Source organism: Cervus canadensis, chromosome X (assembly GCF_019320065.1).
Source record: "Cervus canadensis isolate Bull #8, Minnesota chromosome X, ASM1932006v1, whole genome shotgun sequence".
NCBI classification, from domain to species: Eukaryota; Metazoa; Chordata; class Mammalia; order Artiodactyla; family Cervidae; genus Cervus; species Cervus canadensis.
The window spans coordinates 23103248-23120807 of NC_057419.1; the positions used below are offsets into that span (position 1 = coordinate 23103248).

The following is a 17560-nucleotide window of genomic DNA, read 5'->3' on the forward strand; positions in this document are numbered from 1 at the left end:
ATGCTGCCTGGATTAAGGTTTCTCTCCAGGGCAGGAGCTTCAAAGTCCCCCCCCCCCCCCGCCCGCCCACCCATCCCCAATGCTAAAGCTTGGGATGAAGCAACACTGGAAGAAACCAAAGACTCCAGGACTTCACTTCTTTTCTTTAGGGTATGAAAGTCAAGGTAAAATGGAGGACTAGGTCTAAACTACCACTTGGTACTATGGAATGGGATTCCAGAGTAGCACAATACTACTAGGACATTTCTAAGGCGAAGTTAGTCTTAAGTACCTCAGTTCAGACCCTGACAGAAACAGAGCAGTTTGTGATGCCTCATTCCTTTCCCTAAAGTTCAGGAGAGTGTGGAGCCCAACTGTCAAGAAGGGTGCTAATAGTAGGGTGCTTGATTTCATGCCATGCTCAGAGAGGTGGACCTAAGTTCAAACAAAAATCTATACAAAGTCTGGCTATGACTTGCAGGCATTGACAGTAGCCATGCTGGAAAAGCTCATGTCAAAGTAGCTACTACACAAACATCTTTGAAGTAGTATCCAGAATGGCAGGCCCAAAAAAAGGGTAGTAGACACTGTTTTATTTAAAAAATCTAGTGTATGGGGACAACTTCTAAAGCACTCAGCTGGCAGTGAAATGCAAGAAGAAGGTGAAGCCACGATCTGCCTGGGACCCTAACTACAACTGCTACATCCTAGATAATACAAAAAACCTAAGCCCTAAAGATTGGTGACCCATAGCAGGTTGTGGCTCTTTCCAGGACAAACTTGTTATGTCCTAAGATGAAGGCTTGATGTCTGGTTTCTACAGGCTGTTAAGTGAAGCTGGCAGGCAATGTGGTCTGGAAGAACATGGTGGCCAGCAGGAGTGAAACAAGCTGAGGCAAAGAAAAGGATGAGGAAATTGGGCAAGTTCACTGAGCATACAGACACTGCAGGCTGAGGCAAACAGTCAAGTGAGCACTCAGGAGCCCAAAATCATCTAAAAAACACAGGTAAAAATGGAGCTAAGTGAAGCTAACACTCAAAGTTCTGCACAGAGCTAACAAAAGACAAACATGCTATGTACATGAAACCCAACCTTGCAATTGAGGAAAAGGCTTGCCTCAGCCTTCCTTCTCGAGTGGGGATCAATGACCAGCTTCCCTGAGAACAGCCAGGCTGCCACCTTTGACTGGGGACGCATGCCTAGAAGATCTGCTGCAAAGAAACTTGTCACATGAGACAGGAAGAGAAGCAGCACTTTGATCCAACATATGGAAGTGTATGAGAGGGGAAAATGACTTCAGTCACTCTCCCATTTTTAAACAAGAGACAGCTTTCATAACACTAAGAGTGATAGACACAGTGAAATTAAAAACCTCTTTTAAGGTAGTCAGTTAAAATTGAAGGGTGGGAGAAGTACAGAAGATACTATTCAACTTGAAAACTTCAATAAAAAAATCAACTGTTAACTCCATTCTACTGGTCTACTTATTTTGAAAAATAAGTTTTACTAAAATCACTAAGTAAGCTCAGTGTAAAGGCTTTATCAGCATGAATATTTATGGGAACACTGAAGGTTAGAAAATTTATAAAGCTACAACTACATTATTTGATAGTAACATTAGATATATATCTACTTCTCAAAAGAAAGTATTAGCCCCAAATTATTAACAAAAATGAGTCAAAAATTGACAAACACACCTCATATAACAGTAAAATGTTATTGTTCTCATTTCAAATATTTGTAAAAGTTATTTTTATATAGTTATGCTGCATTTTCAAATGCCAACATGGCAAGTTTAAATAAAATCAATCCACAACTAAAGAGTACACAATCCAAATTATCAAGTAGTAAAACTTTTTATTAATAGTAAGAGTTAGCATATAGTAATGATGGTTGCACAGTGCTGTGAATATAAGTAGTGCCACTGAATTGTATAAAAATGGTTAAAATGGCAAATTTTGTTATATGTATTTTATCACAAAAAACGAATGGGGAAAAAAGAAAAGTTAGTGTATTTTGTAATTATGTGCCATTTTTATGTAGTCAATTCAGTATTTTTTGGTACCTAGAAAATTCACATTGTATTAGGTTAAAATGTATCAGATACTAAGTCTTTACCCAAATTTCCATTTCAAAGATTAACCATAGGACAGAAATTCTAAAGTAAACTGTTCAAACAGCTGGCATATTTAAAGTATTTGAGGTATAACAGCTAAGGCATTTTAAAATTAAGTGGTCTCACAAATCTATTACCATTATTCCTTTAAGTTTTTCTTCAACTATCATGCAATAAAAACTTTGATATGTAGGCTGCTTCTTAGGTCAAAATTTAATTTAAAAAACTGAATTTATCTATTAAACATAGATACTTTAGGAGTTCTAAAGTCACTCAACATTTTTAAATGATAATAATCCAACTAACCTTTTTTTCCCTCAGTAATCTTTCTCTGAATTTATTAGTGATAAATCCCCTTGGACCAGCGAACCGTAAACGCTGATATTTAGCCTGAATGTACAAGCTCTTCTGTACTAGGTCTGATTTATGTTGGAAATGAAATCTGCCACCTCTAAAGTTGGTCTGTAAAGGAAAAAAATAATTAAATGTTAAAACTACAGCTTCCAAATCTACTTTATTAGTATAAGAAAGGAAAAAAGGTCTGGAACTTAGGGCTGCCCTTAATTCTAGGTATTACAGGTATTTAAAGGGAAAAGGTTAATGATGGTAATAAAGTATGTTTTCCTCAAATTAGCTTCTTAGTTCATTTTGTAGTAATAATTTTAAAAATATTTTATATAAAATGAATTTTTTAAACTACTAAGTTAAATTTTTTAATTCTTGAAATTTACCATACTAAGAAAAACACAACTTTAAAAATTTCAGAATTATTTTTCTGATTCATAGTGAAATATATCAAATCCGAAATGGGAGGAGGAAGATATTAAGTATCAACATCTATTTGAGAATCAAAAACTCTCTTAACTTTATCCTTGTCAGTAGTTTTGAGTCAATCTTTCTTTACCATAAAAATCCCACTACTGCACATATATCCAAGATAAGAGCTATACTTAACAAGACATTTCCTGGCCTGTATACTGTCCAGTATTATAACAGACATAGAGGACAATGAGTATTTGTATGTCCCATGTGGGAAATATACAACTGGTATCTTACAAAGGAGTAATTTTTAAAATTAAGTAGATTCCTCTTTCTACCATGAGTTCACAAATGGGTATATTATGCATAATGAAGAAGAGTTTATCACAAAGTATTTATGCCAGGCCTATTATTTTCTTAAGGCTACAAACAATTTCAGGTAAAACAGAATTATAACTTGATACATCAGAGCTAATCTTGTGATTTACATTCCCATTTTTACATATCTAATAAGGTGATTACTATCTGACTCTGAATTAGTCCAATTTACGTAAAAAGTAAATTTTAATGAAATAGCTCCTTTTCTTAGGAAGGATTATTTCATCTCCTTTTAATGTTAAAGGATTTTCCCTTAAGGAGAATGGATAACAGGAAATAGATCTTACAAGTCTTAGAAGAATTACTACAATCAAGTACATATAACCAATGAGAAGTGCAACATGTAAGAAACACTTAAATCTGAAAGTCTTCCTACACTGTCTCTGAGTTATGCAGACATTACATTTTTAGTTTTATACCTCACTGCTCAAGAGATTAAAAGATGATATGAAACATGTTTAAACATTCTATGGCCCTAACTATTATCTTTTAATATTTATTTATTTGGCTGTGCTGGGTCTCAGTTACAGCATTCGGGATCTTTACTCTTCATTGCTGGCAAGCAGGTTCTTTTAATTATGGCATGTGGGATCTTTTTAGTTGCAGCATGTGGAATCTTTAGTTGTGGCATGAGAACTCTTAGTTGCAGCATGTGGGATCTAGGTCCCTGACCCGGGATTGAACCCGGGTCCTCTGCATTGGGAGCGTGGAGTCTTAGCCACTGGGCCACCAGTGAAGTCCCCTATTTTTTATTTTTGAAAACCTAATGTCACACATGCTTTTAGGTACATGAAACATTAGTTAAAATTTTTATCTAGGCAATGGCTACAAATTGTGTTACTCCCACTGAAAAAAATCTTTTGACATCTAGAAATTTTGACTTAGGAAGCCAAGGTGTTAATAGAAGATCACTCAAGTACACTCCTGGTCTATGGTCTGGAGATCATTTACACTACCTTTCTGGTCATACTAACTTCCTCCTAGTGAACTAACTGCTCTAGCCAAACTGCCTGCTACTTTCACCAAAAAAACCTCAGGTTCTTTTCTGTTTTAGGGGAGGGGAAAGAGACACTGTTGAGTGGAAAAATATGAAAAAAGGATTTATCATAGGTAGGAAATTCAGTCAAAATGGATTTTAAAAGCACCCCAACTTCTGAGAGCAAGGAGAGAGAAATATAATACTTTGCACTGTAATTTTTATTCCATGTTTGCGGCATGAATTGTTCTAGAAAAACAAACATGTCAGTTGATTAAAAGTAACACTGACATCAGAGATAGCTGTACAAGTAATCGTAATGCAATGAAATATGTTTTAACAAAGCATGTGGGACCAGAGACTTTCTCTGATGATCTGGAAGACCTGTGAGGGTTGTGTGTCTAAGGGCAGGGTTTCTTAATTGGTGAATCCTGGAGAAGGTTCTATAACTATGTGATTACATCTTAGAGGTAAAGGGGCAGGATCTTGTCTGCCTCTCCACCTAGAGCCACTCCATCTAGATCTGTTTTATGTATTTGAGTTTCCATGTAATATTTGAAAAAGGGTTCCACTGGTAAAATATATTTGAAAATCAAATTCTGAGGAAAGGGGTCATCATTAAACTGATTACATTTAACTATAATCCAGAAATACTAAAGCTATTACTTCAAAAATCACATAAAGAGCTTTTAATTTACTAACACTTAGAACATTATGTTCTAAAGCAAAAACCTAAAGCAGGAATTAGATGGAAAATAGCACTCTACCTTAAAAGGTCTTCTAAAGCCTCTTGTATTTTGATGGCTTTCCTCATCTTCAAATGGTCTGTGAGTAATGACATCTTTTCTCTGCACAGGATAATTCTGCATGAAAAAAGTTATTAGTATGGGTTAATATATTTAAAATTTTATTTTTAAAAGTTCAACATTCAAAAAATACACAAATTTTTTTTTTTTTGGCTGTGCCTCATGGCATGTGGGATCTTAGTTCCCCGACCAGGGATCAAACCCGCATCCCCCTACACTGGAAGTGCAGTCTTAATCACCGGACACCCAGGAAGGTCCCCCAAAATATACATTTTAAATGCATGGGATTAAGGACACAAAACATGTAGCATGTAGCTTAGCTGACGAACACACACACATCTTCCTTCATGTAACCTATGCTAGTTTGTGAAGGGCTAGTTCAATTCATGAATGTGAGAAGCGTTAACAAAATACACACTTTTGCATTAACACAGTCTGTGACTTTTAGAAAATGGGACTGTAAATCTAGTATTTACTCAAGACATCCAGAAGAGAAACAAACCCATTATTACTAGGAATTGCTACAGTTCCCACTGACCGAGAACATAAATTCTCAATGCTGTAGGAGGCAGGTGTTGCTGACTCATACTCCTGCTTTAAGTAGATGCTCCTGCCATGACTAAGAAAGTATCAGAAAGCAGAATGTTTGTGTGTGTGTGTGATTTTTATATTCTCTATTTTTCCACTTATTATCTATCAATACAATTTTTGTTTTATTTTAGGAGTTGCTTTAATGTTTATAGTTGTTGTTTAGTCCCTGAGTCGTGTCTCTTTCACAACGCCATGGACTATAGCCCACCAGACTCCTCTGTTCATGGGATTTCCCAGGCAAGAATACTAGAGTGATTGCCATTTCCTTCTCCAGAAGGCAGAGTATTAAGACTGTAACTACAAAGAACTTGAAGCCTTTAATGGGAACACAGAAGATGGGCCCATTCTGAAGATGGGTTTCTTTTTCCAAAATCAATAGTCATAACTTTCTATTTATTCCATTTGCTATGGAGTCTACTTTTCACAAATTTTCCTCTTTCACATCTTTATTTCTCTCCCCAGTTCAAGAAAAGTCATATAAAATCCTTTTCCTAAGTAGTCATCTTGAGTTTATACTAAGTCTATATATTTGAATAAGTGCAAAAAGACACATGTAATGAGATGAGACCGCAGAGGACCTTGAGAGGGAGGAGGTGTATTCTGTACATGAAGGGGCCAGTGGGAAGACTATACCAGGCGGCTTCTGATGAGGCTCCAAATCATCTCCACAGTCCAGTATCCAGGCCCCTATGTTACTGCCTTTGAATGTGGGCTCTATCTAGTGACTTGCTTCTTACAAATTAAGTATGGTCGAAGTGATGGGATATCACTTCTGAGATTAGGTTACAAATAGACACTGCTTCCATCTTTCTAGCTGTCACCTGCCTGCTCTTATGGAAGGCAGATGCCATTCTGCGAGCTGCCCTTTGAAAAGGCAAATCTTTAAAAACAGAAAGCAGATTAGTTGTTAGCTGGGGGTGGGAACAAGGAATAAATAAACAGGCTTGAGGGATCTAATAAGGGTAATGAAAATGTTCTAAAACTGGATTATGGTGATGGCACACACCTTGGTAAATTAATAAAAGATCATTAAATTGTATGCCTTCCCTGGGTGAATTTTATGGTATGTAAAATAAGCCTTAATAAAGTTGTTCCAAAAAATTTAAGAAACCTAGTTCTATAATACATGCAGTAAAATCCTGCTAAATCAAATGAGATGATCATTTATTTGGTCATAACTATAAGCCTTAACAGAATCTTAACACTGAACAACAGAATCATAATACTTATTAATGAACAATTACAAACATGAAAAACATTGGTGGTCCATGTACCTAAAGATACATGTGAGAAGGAAAATGCAACATACAAAAATAAAAAAGTTGGGAATACAATCTTACTGAGTAAGGTTTCTGAATAAATTTTCTAAAATTTGATTTTTCAATAGATGTAGGTTTTTGGAATCCATCAACATGAGTATCCTTTGACCTTGAAAAACTGGAATGTTGATCACTCCTAATAAAATGAAAGAGAAAATAAGAATCTTTTATTAGTTTGGATATGTTTATCCAACAAATAAGCAAGAGAAATCAAATTACATCCTTCGGAAACAAACCAGCATGACAGTAAAAAACAACAACAACAACAAAAAACTCAATTATCTATCGGTACTAAAATTACAAATAATAGTTACGAGGGCTAAAACCCTCATTTCCTCATTTTTCTATGAACGTTAGTTAGCCAAGTTGGAAGTTAGCAACAGGGGAAAATAGTATTCTGAGGACCAGGGTTCTTAATCTGGAATCCAAGGACAGGCTTCCTAGGGCTGTAACTCTTGAAATCATACATAGACTGTATGTTTTCTGAGGGAAGATAGCCATGGCTCTTGAGCCTTTGGCAGCACTGGACAGCCCCCCCTGGGCCAACAGACTCAGTGGCTAAAGTTCCAGAGAAGAGACGGGTGAGCAACTTCGGCCTTCTCACTGGTAGAGCTGGGGCCTCTGTACTCTGGCTCCCCTCTCCTTTTGAAGTGAGTTCTGGAGGCTCCCAAGGGTTATTCCTGACCAGCTCTACCTGGGACAGAGGTCCTTCCCTGGCTTCTCCTCTGACCCCTGGCCTCATTCCCAGAGCCCTCAAGGGGTTCTCTTTCTGTCACATCCCGCCTCTCCCACAGTGCTCCTCAGACCCTTCCTGCTCTGTGGCAAACATAGCTCACAGCTTCGGCCTCACTGCAGCTTTGCTACAGGACCCCACTGACACAAGGACAAAATCCACACTCCCCCTCACTGACCACCAAGGCCCTTCTGGTCACACCCTTGCTGCCTTGGCCAGCTGCTTCATCCTAACCTCCCCAACACCCACACCAAGCTGTGGGAACATCAGCTCCACGAGACCCCTGGAACACACCACAAAATCGTCTGCCTCTACACGCTGGCCCATCCAGTTCCTCTGCTGCAATTTCCTTCCAACTCAGATCAAACTCAAGAGTGAGCCCCACTTGAACCTGTTCCAAGAAGGCTTTCCCAGTCCCCTCTGTGGTGGACTAGGTGCCCCTGCTCTGTGCACATATAGCACTTTGGGGTCTTCACAAGTATCACTTGCGTTTGTAACTACTGCTGTGCCTTCTCACCAAGCAAGGTACAATTTCTTCAGAGGAGACACTGCCAATAGCTAGCTTGTTTTATAGTCCCAGCTCTGATCCTGGAACCTGACATGAAATAGCCACGTAGGATTTTTTAAAATGTCAAGAAACCTTTTATTCTGTCAAAATGCTCATGATAAGATAATAAGTCAAAAGAGCAAGGGGCAAAATAAAATACTGAGGATAATTTCACTTGTTTAAAATATACACATATATGCCCAGAAAAAAAATGACAGGAAATGTACTAAATATTAACAGTAATCATACCTGTACTACCACTACTTTAAACAAAACAATGGACTTTAAAAAATCCTCTTTACAAAGCATGTATCTGATAAAGGGGTAGTATCCAGCATATAAAAAGAATTTACTCCTCAATACGAAAAATATGATAATCCAGTTTAGAGATGGGCAAAGGATTTGAATAGATATTTCTTCAAAGAAGACACACACAAAAGCATGTAAAAAAAATGTATGACAACATTAGTCATCAGGGAAATGCAAGTCGAAACTACAAGTAACTACCTAAAACCCACTAGGATGGCTATAATCAAAAATATGATAATACCAGTCTTCACAGCAGCATGGTTTACAATAGCCAAAAGACAGACACATGTTCATCAAAAAATAAACAAAATGTGGCATATCCATACAATGGAATATTATCCAGCCTTATAAAGGAATAAATTACTTTAATGAAATACTGGTACATGATACAACATGGATGAAAACATTATGCCATGTGAAATAAGTCAGACTGAAAGGGAAAATTATTGCATGATTCTATTTATATATGTATGAACTATTCAAAATAGGCACATTCATAGAGATGTCAATATAGGCATGAGGGGCTAGGAGTCAGGGGGATAGGGTGTCACTGTTTAATTTGTATTGAATTTCTGTTTGAGAAGATTAAAAAGTTCTGGAGGTGTTGGCTGCTGCACAACACTGTGAATGTACTTAATTCCAATGAATATTAAAACAGTCAAAATTCAGTGTTCTAAGTCAGTGCTCAGAACAGTGACTAAAACAGACATTAATATATAAATATTTGCTGAATATATGAATAAAAGATCTTTACAAAGTTAACTCTAGTTCAGTAGATACAGATTGTTACAATAGCAAAAATGAAAACTGATGTTTTCTAAAACCTGCCTAGATAAAAAGAAAATCTAGGCAGTTTGATTCATGAAGTCTACCTGATAGTATTTTGTGTTTTTTTTTTTCTGATAGTATTTTGAATCTGCTTTATCACACACATACCACACCCCTCTAACACAGCACCTCAGTGACACTATAGGGAACTTATTAATGCTGGTGACAAGTGGGAGAAATAGTGTGTCAGGAGGAGACATAGAGATTTTAGGGTAAGAAGCCAGTTGGAAGTAGGAAAAGACAGAGAACAGTAGGGTCTTAGAGATGAGACAGAATGCCCTGGTGTGAAAGATTTGCTTGCTTGGGAAAGATTTAAAGGTATCAGGGAATAAAAAGTGATCCAGATCTAAATGCATTATGATTTCAGTGTCTCTGTCCTGTCTACACCTTTGGAAAATCTTTCATTCAACAAATATGAACTGAGCCCAAGGCAGTGGGGATACAGTGGTGAGCACACACATAGAGCCTACATACAACTTTTAAGGGGAAAAAAACTGCATAGGAGAGAAACAGTTATATCCTATGACTTATAATTTTGTAATATTTCATTTCTTCTTAATTTCTATGGAAATCTATACACTGACTTGATTAAAAAGGTTTATGCAAAAATATTAGTGAGGTCAATTTCAATAAACTGAATTTCTATAAAAGGATAAAATAAAAACTTTTTCTTATGTTAACAAGGAAACTGAATTAGGAAAAAGTGAGAGATTAAAGGTTCTATATTATCTTATTTAAAAGATGAACAATAACAGCTGCTGGTGAGGATGTGTTGAAAATGGAACCCTCACACCTTGATAGTGAGAATGTAAAATGGTGCACCCACTATGGAAACAGACTGGCAGTTCATCAAAAAGTTAAACACAGTAATGATACAAACCAGCAATTCCAATCCTAGGTATATACAGAAGTGAAAACCTATGTCCACACTAAAACTTGCATACACATGTTCACAGCACCATAATTTACAAAAGTCAAAAAGTGGAAACAATCCAAATAACCATCAACCAGTGATAAACATGTGGTGAATCCATACAATGGAAGATTACTCAGCCAGAAAAGGATTATTTATGCTCAACGTGTGTGTGTGTGTGTGTGTGTGTGTGTGTGTGTGTGTGTGTTCAGTCGCTTCAGTTGTGTCTGACACTTTTGTGACCCTATGGACTATAGCCTGCCAGGCTCCTCTGTTCATGGGATTCTCCAGGCAAGAATATTGGAGTGGGTTACCATGCCTTCCTCCAGGGGATTTTTCCAACCCAGGAATCAAATCTGCGGCTCCTGCATTGCAGATGGATTCTTTACCACTGAGTCACCAGGGAAGTCCATGCTCAACATGGAGGAACAAAAAACATTGTACTACATGAAGGAAGCCAGTCACAAAAGGACACATATTATATAATTGCAATTTTGTCAAGAATAGGCAAATCCATACACACAGAAAGTAGATTAGTGGCTGTCAGGGGCTAGAAGGATAAAGAAATAGGGAGTGACAACTAATTGTACAGGGTTTCTTCTGGGGGTGATGAAAATGTTTTGAAATTAGATAGTGGTGACAGTTGCACAACTTTGTGATTATACTAAAAACTACTGAATTGTTCACTTTGAAAGGGTGACTTTTATGGTAAGTAATATCTAAAAAAAAAAAAATCCTCATGGCTCCACCAAGACACACCAGCCATCTAATACAAATAAAACAGCTCAACAGATCCAGCAAAACACATCTTGCGGAAGACATTTTTGCACACAATGCTATCCTCAAAGCTAACATTAATAATACTTAATGCTGACTATCTACTCTGCAGCTTACATGCATCACTTTACTTAATCTTCACCACCACCATGAGGTAAATATAATTCTTATCTCTATTTTACAGCTGAAGAAAACAGAGATTAAGTAACTTGCCCAAGGTGAGTCACACAGCTAGGTATCTACAGAGCCAGGTATTGAACTCAGGTCAAACTCCATTGCTCAAGTTCTTCACCACCTCAAAGGGTAAAGATATATTCTGAAGCCTCACATGGTCTTTATAATATGTTGATTATCTAAAATCTGTTCTAAAACCCTTTTTTCTTGGTACCCTGAGTTTCTTGCACTTGCCGAGTCAAGAAAAGCATGACAGAGCTTGTGTCACTAAGGAGCAGTCATGCCATGTCATAAAGGAAACTGGAGATCACCCACCAAGAGATAAGATTTTAACTATTTTATTTTCAATTATTTCATATGCCTCAACACGCAGCTTTGCTATCTTTTAATTAATCCCAAACGTACTGTCAGAATCAATTCCAGTTTTTTTTTTTTTCAATTCCAGTTTTAAACAAGCTCCAGTATCTTGACCTAGTTACCCATAGACATGACTTAAAAGTCTAGTCAAATATATTAAGTTTTGAAACTAAGGACTATGGAAATAGAATTAGCACCAGCCTTTTCTATTCACACATTCCCACTTTCTGGGAGATCCAAATAACTTAAGGACCCTTGAGTGAACTGGAAATTCTGTCCTGTTCAATTATACCTCATAATCATATGGGGTCCCAGAGTTGCCATGAGTTCTACATAGTTTTCAGAACTAGAGATTAACTGCGACCACTCTAGAACACTCAGAAGCCCTAAAAAGAGGTACACAGTGGGGAACGAAAAACAAGGATCTACTGACAGTCAATTTGCCACTCATGGCATTAAGTACATCACATGTGTCAGTTCATGTGATATTTCTAACCTGTCCAACATAAATTGGTTATTCTGACTTTATAGAGGAAAAGGCTCCAAAAACTAAGCAAGTTTGCCCAAGAGCAAACAGTTTATAAACTGGCAGAGGTAGGATTCAAACCCAGGTCTCCTCTGCATATCTACTACACCTGCCTCTGCTTCATGGACAGACATCCATGAAGAGTTCTGAAAGAGGATAGCAATAACCTCAGGAAATCTTGCAATATTCAAAGAATACAAGAATCTAAAAGGCAGAATGTGTCAGAGTTTCAATCAGCTTGAGCCAAATAGTCCATATATTTGCTGGTATTTGCTCTGCTAATATTAAAAAAGCTATTACACTTCTCTCTAGATCACAAAGACCTCAAATACTCACCTACCCCATAATTTTTATTGTTTCAGTGAAACAGCACATGACCACCACTGAATAACTTTGAAACATTTTAATAAACAAATGACATGGATTTGAAGGATTAAATCCCTACACTAAAGTGAAAATTACCATCACACACACAAAATTGGAAAATATGCTAAAACCAAAAGCTCTCTGATAAGAGGATGTTTTTCATCTACTGATTACCTCTCTGCAGCACTAGCTATGTGAAAAATGTGCTCATCTTCATTCTGTAACCGTTCTTTTCTCCTTCTTTCAATGTCATGTCGTAGGTCATTTGGATCTATTATTTTGACCAGAGTCTGAGGAATTTTGACAGAAGACAAACCATTCACATTACTGTTAGTTGCACAAAGACTGTATTGAACAAGAACCTTAAGTTAAAGTCCTAAATAAGTTATCTTGCACTCATCTTGTTAATGGTAGTGTAAACTGATAGAAGTATTCTGAGACAATTGACAAAACACAGTCAGAAGAGTTCATAACACTGAACCAGGAATCCGACTTCTGGGCCTCTATGCCAAAGAAAAGTCTATCTATCCAAGTATATTCAAAATGTTTTATTAGAAAAATAACCAAAAATTGAAAGCAACTTAAGTGTGAAAAAATTTTAAAGGAGAAGGGAAGAAAAATTTATGGTAAATTTAAGTCATAGGAATAATGTACAACCACTTAAATTATGATGATATAGACTATGTGGAAGTAAACATGGAAAAACACTGAAAAGTTTACTAAAACTTGCAAAGTCTCAATTATAAAAAGGTCATTGGGAGTTGAGAGATTTTACATAAAAGGAATGTTATTATAGCTTAAGTAAAAAGAAAAAGCATCCAAAATTGCATGTACTGTGACAGTGACTATGTTAAAATTCCAGACATAAAACTGCAAGGAAAGACAAGCAAATAATACTTTGTGATAAGTGAATTAGAGGTAATTTTAAAAAATCCTCAAATTTCCTATAAGTTCGTTATAGTATTTTAACAGAAATTTCCTGAAAATATCATTGATTCAATAAACTAACCTATCTCTGTAAATTCAGTAAAACTGTAACCATTCGCGTGAAAAAATTTATTTATATATTTTATCACAAATGTATTTATTAAAATCTCTCCTCTACAAAAACTCTTCACTCTCAATGAATAATTAGCAGGTTTTTTAGAACTTGATATACTTTTTCTAAAACAAGAGCCAGTTTTCTTCCCCCTTGGCTAGTTAAGATAGTTTTTCTAATTAGCAAAGAAATGAGGGTAGAGGGAGGTGGCAGGGGTGGGAACAATAGAAAAAAGTACTATTTTCATTATTTTGTTAGTTCATATTCCATAGAATCTTTCATATAATCTTCAGTAAACAGAAGGGCAGTATCGAATGAAACTAAGTTCCTTTATGCATTCCACATACAACTTAAAAATATATCCCACATGACTGCTTTGGAAAAAAAGGGTATCAAACATACTTTCTGCAAGATTTACAGTGGGAAGTTTTGGGATGAATATTAAACACTATAATTTTATGTCAATTTTACAAAGCTGTAAAATCCTTAGGGACTGTCTCTCTTAGGGAATATTTTTGTGTTTTGCCAGTGTTCTCTTTGCAACCTGGTTGAAAACTAGAATCACTTGGAGAGCTTTGTCAATTTCAGATTCCTGGGTCTCAATCATCTTTCCTCACCCACTTTACCTTTTCTACTCCCAATGACCAGTTCCCTTTCCCGTTAGTTTGTGAACAATAAGATAATCCCCCATCAAAAACCATATTCACTTACCTGTTTTGAGTCATATACCATAGTTTGTTTACTCTGAAGCTCGGCCAAAGACATATCTATTCTCCTAAAATAATAAAGGCATATTACAATTAAATAATTATGTTATACACTGATACCTCGATTCCATTAATACAGAATGGAATTTGAAATAAAGCTGGTGTGTCTTGAAGGAAGAAAAAGAAATCTGCTACCAGGTGGTTTTTCATCTATGTGGCAGTCTCCCAGGACACATATCCTGTAAACAACATCACAGTGAAGCCTTAGTAGTTCTCAAATCACTAGTCTGTGTAACCTTAAACTTGGCTCCGGTGATCTACTGCATTCTAACATTGATTCAACTCAGCTCACAAGACAGGGCGCACCACCTGCTTGGACGGGTGCCAGCAGAAGAAGACATATGTTTTCATCCGGCTGCCCTCAAAACAGTCAATTCTGAGGACATGAAGCAACCCATGATTTCAATGGCTCGACAACTGTCTTTCATTCTTCCAGTGATAACTTCAGTAGGCAATTACTATAGACACAGCAGAATCAAAGTTAGGTAGGTAAATATTTTCAAAGTCCTACACATTTAAACAATGCTAGTCATGGCTTTAATAGAACCTAGTTTATCAAAGTGCACTGGCCTAGTACCTGTTTGGGTCAGTCCTATTTTAGGCAGGAAATGCTGTTCTAGAGTCTACAGTAAACCCAAGAGGCAGGCAGCATGTTCCCACATCTGTTCTGAGGCTTATTCCCATGAGTTATATGGGCGTACAATAATCAGTCATTACCTGTGAATTTCTGGATCCGAGCTCAACTTAGTTTCGTTTACATCTGCAGCTTTTTTAACTTGAATTTTTGAGAAACGCTCATGCAGTGTTATTTCAGGTGATGGAAAATAATTTGCTGCAAAAGGAAACAAAAAGTTTTATCTCAGTGTAAAACTGATTCCACTTAAAAGGTTATATATACAATAAGCACAGGAGTAAGGAACTACTAAAAAAAAAAAATCCAACCTGCTTTCTCTTAAAAAATATGGGACCTAAACTTATTTCAGACTAATGTGTAGTGCTCACATGTTTTTCCAAACTCAAGCAACAGTAAATGGATTTATGAATGCAAAGATTCTGTTCCTATTTGGCATGCCTGCTTACTTGCCAGAGGGGGAAAAAAAACATTGGCTTTTTCAAAGAGAGGACCTTTCTTCTCCAAGGTAAGAGCTTCCTCACTGTTACTATACGTGGGAAGTAAAGCTGGCATAGAGCTCTACAGTTCACTTAGAGCAAAAATAATTCCCAAAACAACCCTAAAACATCAAAACAATTCTGAACAAATGCTAAATGCTATGGTTACATATCACAGAAGGCTTCCTAACACCATTTTACTTAATGAGAGTTCATGAAGACATTCTCAAAGTGGCTATGCTACAAGCTTTGAACAGAATAGAGAGAAAGATAATACACTTGACCCATGAGAAAGCTACTTTAGCAATCCTTTTCCCTAATGTACTGTTCCTGTTCTGGGACAATCTCCTGGGTTTTTCTGCAATACCAGCTTTCTTTTTGCCAAGGACCACACTTCCTTTGGGTGAGAGGGGCTGGAATTGAGAAGGTGAACTGTTTCAAACTGCATCCTTTAAAGTAAATATATGCCTTAGTTTGAGGGCTGCAGAGAAAATAATTCATTTGCAAAATGTTTTAAGAAGGTAAGAAAGATCAACACAATCATCGAGTAAGAAATATAAAATTAAAATTTTGAAATTCTTGAGAGATCCTAGCTTATAATACACAAAACTGCCTTAATTACACAGCATCAATAAAGAAAATTATTCTACATGACTAAATCTTCCAATTAATGGAAACTGGCCAGAAGCAAAAGCAAAACACAGCTCAATGAAAACCTTTAAAATATTTATTATGCAATTCCCTGACATCATAAAGTAAAACAAATAATACTGGAGTCTTTTACTGATCACTTAGCATCACCCATATGGCACAAAGTCCCAGTAACGCCCTTGGGGGCTTTAGGAATATGACCAAATGACCTACACTTCCAGATTTCTTGAGTTTCTTGAGTTTCATAACTGGCTTTTGTTATTTCCTCCTTTCTACTGGGTTATCAGTTATTGTTTCTTCTGCTCTCAGTACACCTGTCTTTTGCAGCAGCCAACCTCTTCTTTTATAATTTTCAACTTGCAGTCTACTATGAGTTGAAGCACCAGCTTATTGGAACTACATAAAAAGAACAACTGGCTTGAATTAATATGTGCTACTTTCAACAGATTTCCTAATTAATGATCTAACTTATAATGAAATATTAATTACTATTACAATATCAGATATTTACCTATATCTCGTGAAAAGTCAGTACATTATTTTTGCGTTATCCCTAATGTATGTGGGAAATATACCAACCTTTAACTTGATGGATTATAGTTATGATTTGCTGAGCAAATTCTCCTGTAGGTTTGTTTTCAGTATTCTGAGTTGAGTCAAGATGTTCAAACACTGGATGAAACTTTTCACTTTTCCTGCCAACAGCAACCAAATCATGTGACATCTGTCTCTCTGTGGAATAGCTAGAAGCAACCCTAGAATAATTTGTAAATGTTTAACTAAATTTGAGACTATTCACTGAGAAAATAACTTATTAAAATTAATCAAGATAACTATAAAACTAAAATGTTTATTTTTTCTTATAATTAAGGCACTAAATTGTATGCCATAAACATGTACAATAATGAGTAGGAAAAAATAGCTATAGTAGGCACACAGTTTTGAGTTCTCCTTTTCAAATCAGAGATCATCAAATATTTGCCACTTTAATAATAAAATCTTCAAAGTTCTAAGCTAAACAATTTTTACTTCAAAAAATACAGCATGGCATTGAAGACACTCAATATGCAAAATATAATCAGATTATTTTCTACTCCCAAATGTCCATAAAACTATAAAGCCAGCAAGCTGACACTACCTTGAAATACTACCATTCTTTACAAGCTGATATCAAACATAATAATATTTCTGACTTCATAAAAATCCTTAAAGCTCTATGTCAGTAATGAGCTGAGACTAGTATTTTGAAATCAAATTCTGTTTAGCTTAATCACTTACAAAGTCTCACTGAACTCTCAGAAAATAGCCTTAGTTGTTAGCAAAATTATGATCATGAGAAGCAATGATACTGTTCACCCTAAATATATCCTATCATTTATAATATACTATCATTTATAATATAACTATAATTTATAATATAACCCCAACCATCTTACCATTTTAATACTTTCTGAATCTTTATAACTTCCTCATTAAGCACTTTCCTGACCTTCAAGTACCATTATAAATTCATGATTATGACATATAACAATTATTCA

The 17560-nt window shown here is 36.1% G+C and overlaps 1 protein-coding gene across 7 annotated transcripts in view; it reads right to left on the bottom strand.

Moving 5' to 3' along the window:
• The window catches only part of BCLAF3 (BCLAF1 and THRAP3 family member 3), a 51505-nt gene that overhangs the window by 7521 nt on the left and 26424 nt on the right, over nucleotides 1-17560 (bottom strand). For 3 of the 7 annotated variants that reach the window (XM_043458347.1, XM_043458349.1, XM_043458348.1), the window contains 7 exons: nucleotides 16602-16777; nucleotides 14979-15093; nucleotides 14206-14269; nucleotides 12630-12745; nucleotides 6947-7061; nucleotides 4977-5072; nucleotides 2403-2558 (listed from right to left, as the gene is read on the bottom strand). In XM_043458347.1, the coding sequence (XP_043314282.1) occupies nucleotides 2403-2558; nucleotides 4977-5072; nucleotides 6947-7061; nucleotides 12630-12745; nucleotides 14206-14269; nucleotides 14979-15093; nucleotides 16602-16777 (838 nt within the window). Of the gene's footprint in view, nucleotides 1-1072; nucleotides 1192-2402; nucleotides 2559-4976; nucleotides 5073-6946; nucleotides 7062-12629; nucleotides 12746-14205; nucleotides 14270-14978; nucleotides 15094-16601; nucleotides 16778-17560 lie in introns of all 7 variants that reach the window. The other 4 variants (XR_006267444.1, XR_006267443.1, XM_043458350.1 and 1 more) reach the window with 4 other exon arrangements.